A 6817-nucleotide genomic window follows, 5' to 3' on the forward strand; every position below is an offset into this window, starting at 1 on the left:
AAATTGATCTTCTAAGGTATGCTTACTGATCAGATTGAATCATACTCTGTTTATATCAGCTAATGAATTTCAGAAGCAATTTCATGAAACAAATTATTGAATCTACAAAATTGGGAGATAAAATTTTCATTTCCAACATAAATGGGGAAAAAAATTTGCATCAATCAAAAGAGTTCATCAACCAAATCTGTACCAGAAAACTCATCTATTCAGGATAGCTCAAGGCAGCTGAGATTTAGTTTTCCCTGTAACAATATTAAACTGGAAATCCCAGTTGATGAGCTGGACTACATCACACTACTACCAAGCGAGCCATGTCAATATCAGGAAATGCGAGCGTTCTTGAGAGATGGACACACGACCAGACCAGCAGAGGTCCTCATGGGATGCAACCCCTGACCCTCATCAACCACAAGAGCCGCAATGCAAGACTCATTGGTCTTGAGACGAGGCTGAACCGTTTCCCAAACCTTCTTCTTCTGAATCTGATTAGCTGACGAAGGATCACCCTGACCTTCCTTCTCCTCTTCCGTTCCAAACCAGATTCTCTCACCAGGGACCGAACCCTCAGGAGGCAAGAGCAGCTCAACGTTCTCATGCGATGCATCAGAAGCAGCGAGAAGCATTCCACTCGACTTGATCCCACGCATGTTCCTGGGCTTCAGATTGGCAAGAACGATAACTTGTAAGCCCTGAATGTGATCCAAAGGGATGTAATTGACGAGACCACTACATATGGTTCTAGGTTCAGGCTCTCCAACGTCTACCTCTTCAACATAGAGTGAATCTGCTTCTGGGTGTCTCCAGGCTTTGAGAATTCGTCCAACCCTGATGTCCAACGCATCTACCAAGCTCTTTATGGGTTCCGATTGAGGGATGGATGGTTCTGAAGGTGGAGGATCCGCAGAAGAATCTGGTTTTGGAGGGGAAGTGGTGAGATTGAAATCTGCATCTGAAGCTTTCAGTGATGAACGGAAGAAGCATCGGTTAGAGAAGATTAGAGGAGGAGGGAATGATTTTCTGAGGAGGAGATTACCAAAGAAGGAGGGCGCGGTGAGGGTGGATTGATATGGGCAGAAAGATTTGCTGGATAGAAGAAGAGCTCCGCATTTCAGAGCGGCAGCCATCGCCCTCGCACCCAGAATCTAATTATCCTCTATTTTATAACAATCCAATTTAGCCTAAATTGTAGAACAAAAACATATTTAACATTCTAATGTAAAACCCATATCCTTTTCTTTGGCTACCTTGAGTAACGAATTATTTAGCATTCAATGGTAAACCTTTTTTCATTTCACATTTTTCGATAAAACCTTTTTTTTTTTTTTTAAAGATGGGTAACGCGCAATGAAGAGTTAAACTCATAACCTCTTAATTATGAGTTGGTTTGTACTAACTCAGTTACCTCTTAGGCTTTCTTCAATTAAACATTTAGCACAAATCATGGATTAATTCAAAATATAAAACCTTAGAAAAATGTTTTATGTCTAAGATCTTTTCTTTGTCTATCTTTCTTCTTCCCACGATGAAATATCATCTTGGCTCCTTCTTGTAGTATGAAGAGTGTTTAGGCCGTGCTTTCGAACATAAAACATTTTCCTTTTTACGTCTGCAAATTTTATTATATTCAAATCCTTGGGCGAAACCTTGACTTGAACAAGCTTGATTATTGGAAGCAAAAAAATACCAAGTAATTTTTTTTTTTTTTGGGTGAATTTACTCGGCAAGCCTTCTAAGCTCTAACGCACGAAGCTGTATTTGAAAGATGTAAATTACAGAGAAAAAAAATTGATATTTCATAGGTCCCAAACTTCTAATATATAAAAAAAAAAAGAGGAGAGAGACACATAAATCAACCATTGCATGATGAGAAAAATCATATTGTTGCAATAATTGATTTATGTGCCTATGTTTCTCCCCAAATTCAAATTTGTCTCTATTTATTAACAACCAAACATAGCCTATAATGTTCTTAAAATAAATGTTTTTGCCATGGTTGTTGAGAATTTTGAGATTGAAAAATCAGTAATTATATTCTACCAAAAAAAAAAAAAAAAAAATCAATAGTTGTAGTTGAAAAGATTTTGAAGCTTTTTGTTAACAACTAAACATGACAATAGTTATGTGCCTATGTCTCTCCTCAAATTCAAATTTGTCTCCATTTATTAACAACCAAACATACCCTATAATGTTCTTAAAAAAATATATTTGCCATGGTTGTTGAGAATTTTAAGATTGAAAAATCAGTAATTGTATTCTACCAAAAAAATAAAAAATCAATAGTTGTAGTTGAAAAGATTTTGAAGCTGAACATGACAATATAACTGCATTTGTTTTCATCTAAAGCGGTATCATGAAGGCTCCATTGGTGGAAAGAACAAGGAAAAGGTAGGAAAGTGAAATTAAAATTAAGGGGAAAGAAACCTAAAAGGCGGCGTGACCTTTGTGCCCAGAGGGGACCATGGGGGGAAGGAGGGGGGAAATGATCGACCCCCTCATGAAAGGTGGAAATTCCAACCCTGTTGATTTTTTCACACGTACTCCCATCAGACTCTGGTTGGGAATAGACAAAAATCCCACTCTTGTTGGTTCTCATTTGAACCTTGATATAAGCTTTAGTCCATTGTTTGCATATACGCAAGATTTATTTTAGTTCCTTGCCCAATTTTATTTACTCATTTTTTTCCTGGTTTTCTATTTTTGTAAATTCCAAAAGTGAAGGAGCTTAGCAAAGGGGGTTTGCTTGTTTTCATCTCTCAAAAAGAGTTGGTGCTTAATGAAGAGATACAAGCATTGAAGTTGGTTTCCTTCTAGAAGCACGTTGCTGGGTCATTGGAGTAGGGCTGCCAGGAGTCGATTGGGTCGTTTACCTGTTGTCTTTGTTAGCCAACAGTGCAATATTAAACTCTTCAATCCTTTTTTTTTTTTTTATACCCAGAGACTGGAGCAGAATAGAATATTAGGAAGAATTAAATGACCACCACAGTAGGAAAAGGAGCTGCAACCCTTATAGGAGTTGACAGTTCCTAGTCTGTCTTCTCAAGATCCATTTGCCCTGTATACTATCCCGGCTCCTCCGGTAGTTGCTTCTCAAAGATCTTTTCCCTTGGAAGAATTGAAGGCATTACAACGGCAGCAGCGTAATCTGAACCCCAGGCAACAACATCAGCATCAAAAACACCCTACAACAAACCCCATGGTTAAACCCTCTCCTCCACAGTTTCAACCATATCCTATGGCTGTTACCTATCCCACACCCACACCACCTATTCCTACTTATCCATCACCTTCACCCTCACCTTCTCCTCCTCGAACCAAGCCCAAATATCCTCCTATAGGTGCCATAACCCCTTCTGGTGATGATGTCCTCACAGACCTTCTCACCACCTTAGCTCTCCATGATCCAACCCCTGTTCCTTCTTTCATGAACACAGGCCAAGATCCACCTGCTCCCTATCCCGTACCTCCTACTGTCGATGAGATGGATGGTGATCAGGATGACCCCATGGTCCATAATCCTGACCCTATGGTCCATAATCCTGACCCTGCACCACAGCCTCCTCCAACATATGCTCCATTTTCTAACCAAGACCCTAAACAGTTCTTTACCCTAGATGATGTCCCTGTCGCTAAATGGGCATCCAAGTTTGCTGATTTTCATGCCTGGATTAATGCTGAACTCCTACAAGAAGGTGCTACATCAGTCAGTGTTCTGACTAAGTTTGTTGCACGTCTACAAGGAAAACTCAAGGAATGGTATTTAGCTCTTGGTGGATACAGACAATTACAACTTGTTCAACTTCCTGAAGGCCAGTTCATCACAGTCTTATATCAAGAGTTTCTTGGTCCTGTCTCGAATGATATTACAGAAGCTCGTGAAGAGTTTTTACAGTTAAAGTGTTGCTCTCTAGCTCGTCCAGATCTCGACAAACACTTTGTTCGAATGACAGACAGGTTCCATAAGATTGGCGGCCTTGATGATGAAAACCTAAAGCAGATCTTCTTGAACTCACTTCCAGATCCTCTTGGTGCTGATACACTGCAGTTTTTACGCAATCAAAATATTGCCTTGGCATCTTGCAGCATCGGCTCCTTATACAGCTTTGCTCTCACAGCCCTTGACAAACTTTGCAATGTCAAGAAAATCTGGAAAGAATTACAGTCTAAATCTGATAAAGTGTCTTCTGCCTGTGACACTTCCTGGATGAAGATTAAGTGCAAAGGTTCTGATCACTCTTGTGATTGTCCTACAAAGAAGCCTTTCCATCATAAGCGGTTCTTTCACTCCTCCAGAAAGCACAAGAAACGGTTTCCTTTTAAGCCTTCTCGGTTTAAACGGTTTAAGCCTCAGTGGAAATTCCTTCGGAAAAAATAATTTCGTGGGAAATCCAAGAATACTTCTTGCTTCATTTGTGGAAAAGATGGACATTTTGCAAAAAATTGTCCTAACAGAAGTAAGAAAGACAAGGTGCTTCATATGCTTGCCTCTCTCCATCATGATGACCTACAAGATGCTGACCTTGAATCCCTGTATTCTTTAGATGCAGAACCAACTGATCTCTCCCTCTTTGCTATTGACTATCCTGATGAGGTTGATCCCCAACACCTCACTGACTCAGACCCAGAGTCTTCCCTTTCCGAGTCCGAGGAATCAGATCCCCTCTACCAGGTTATCCCTTTCATCTCCCCTAGACAAAATCCACTACCTCTTCCCTGTCAGTCTATCACCCTACCACATGCGACAGTAACCCTTATTCCCGAACCCTATGCTAAACCAGTCCGTCTGATAGCCTTTCTTGACACAGGTGCTGCAACAACTATTTTGTCCCCCAAAGTCCTTCCAAACCATTTCTGGAAACCTCAAGACCCTCCCCTTCATTTTTTAGCTGCTAATGGTGAAACTTTCTATATCACCTTAGTTACTAAAAAACCCATTAAAATCCAACTTCTTCCAACCCTTTCCTTTTCCCATGTTATGTTAGGTTCCCACTGTCCCGGTAAAGACCTTATTATAGGTTTTGATGTTTTGAGTCATCTTCCCCTTAAATGGACACCCCAAGGTCTTGTATATAAACAACAACTTCTTCCTTGGTCCCCTTTTTCTAACATATTTCTTGCAGGTCCTATACTGTTTGATGAGTTTAAAGGCAAACTTCTGCAAACCTCCTGTGCAGAAACTCACACTGAATTTTTGACTAAGTGCTCTCATCCTCTCTGGCAGAATTCTAAGTTCTTCATCTCCTTACCTTTTAAGAAGAATGAAGATGTCAATCCAACAAAAGCCAGTCATCCTGGAATGCCCCCTGACCATTTGACACTTGCAGTACAAGAATTAACCCAACTACAAGCTCAAGGATTACTTGAATCCACTGTGTCTCCCTGGGCATGTCAGGTGTTCTATGAGAACAAAAGAACAGAACAGATCCGTGGAAAAATGAGAATGGTTATTAATTATCGGCCTCTGAACTTCTTCTTGGCTGATGATAAATTTCCATTACCAACTCGTCCGGCTCTGTTACTTCAGTTATCTTCAGCAACTGTCTTTTCCAAGTTCGACCTCAAAGCAGGATTTTGGCAACTAGGTATTATCCCTGCAGATAGACCAAAGACAGCTTTTTGTGTCCCTGGTTATCATTTACAATGGACAGTTATGCCATTTGGCTTGAAGACGGCTCCATCAATATTTCAGCGTGCCATGTTGCAGATCTTTGCTCCCATTCAAGATCATGCCCTGATTTATATTGATGATATTCTTCTGTTTTCATCCACACAGGTTGAACATCTAAGTCTTCTCCAACAGTTCCATCAGCTTGTTCAGGACTATGGAATCATGCTCTCCCCAAAGAAAATGCAGATTGGTGTTTCAACCATTGATTTTCTTGGAGTCACTATTACCAAAGGAACATATGAACTTCAACCACATATTGCTATTTCTCTACAGCAATTTCCTGATGGTCCTCTGACAAAACATCAGGTTCATCAATTCCTTGGTATAGTAAATTATATGACTGAGTTTCTTCCTCAACAGATCAGACACACTTCTGTTCTTCATCAACTCTTGAGAAAGAATGCTCCTCCCTGGTCATCTGAACACACAGCAGCTATTCATGCTTTAAAACAATTATCTACAAGACTTCCCTGTTTACAGATTCCTTCTGATGGGCGTAGAATTCTCCAAACAGATGCTAGTGATACGCACTGGGGTGCAGTTCTCCTTGAAGAAAACCCTAATTCTACAAGAACCGTCTGTGGTTATAAGAGTGGCTCATTCAAACCTTCTGAAGCTCATTACCATTCCACTTTTAAGGAAATTCTTGCAGTCCGCCGCGGCATTGAAAAATTTCAGTTCCATCTCATTGGACACCGGTTCCTCATTGAACTAGATATGTCAAGTTTCCCTCGGATGCTTGAATTCCGGCAACGGACACTTCCCAATGATCAACTTCTTCGATGGGCTCAATGGTTCTCAAAATGGTCCTTTGATATCAAACACATCAAAGGAAAAGAAAATGTTTTGGCAGATTTCCTATCCCGACCTATCTCTACCTTTTCTGTCATCCCACTCCTATTTCCTCTAACTCCCGGAGCCTCGTCTTCCTTCTCATCTTCACCACAGCCTCTACCCGGCCATAACCTCTGCTGTGCCATCCCTCCTCATCTTCCTCCTGAAATCCTTCATACCTTAACCTATAAGGCCATCCTTACCTACAGTAAGCTCACAGCCATCCAGCTCCTCAGAATAGCTCTTCGACAAGAGGGACTTTTCCTTGCTGGTTCTTCTTGCCACCCAGATTTCCCCTACCTTACAGTCTTTACC

At 40.8% G+C, this 6817-nt stretch overlaps 1 protein-coding gene across 1 annotated transcript; it reads right to left on the reverse strand.

The window, feature by feature from the left end:
- Nucleotides 1–110: 110 nt before the first annotated feature.
- LOC122085866 (tyrosine--tRNA ligase, cytoplasmic-like) lies at nt 111–1153 on the reverse strand. Its single transcript, XM_042654462.1, has one exon. It carries the CDS (start codon nt 1125–1127, stop codon nt 324–326), a length of 804 nt encoding a protein of 267 aa, XP_042510396.1. The 5' UTR covers nt 1128–1153; the 3' UTR covers nt 111–323.
- Nucleotides 1154–6817: the final 5664 nt, after the last annotated feature.

Source organism: Macadamia integrifolia, chromosome 8 (assembly GCF_013358625.1).
Source record: "Macadamia integrifolia cultivar HAES 741 chromosome 8, SCU_Mint_v3, whole genome shotgun sequence".
NCBI lineage: Eukaryota > Viridiplantae > Streptophyta > Magnoliopsida > Proteales > Proteaceae > Macadamia > Macadamia integrifolia.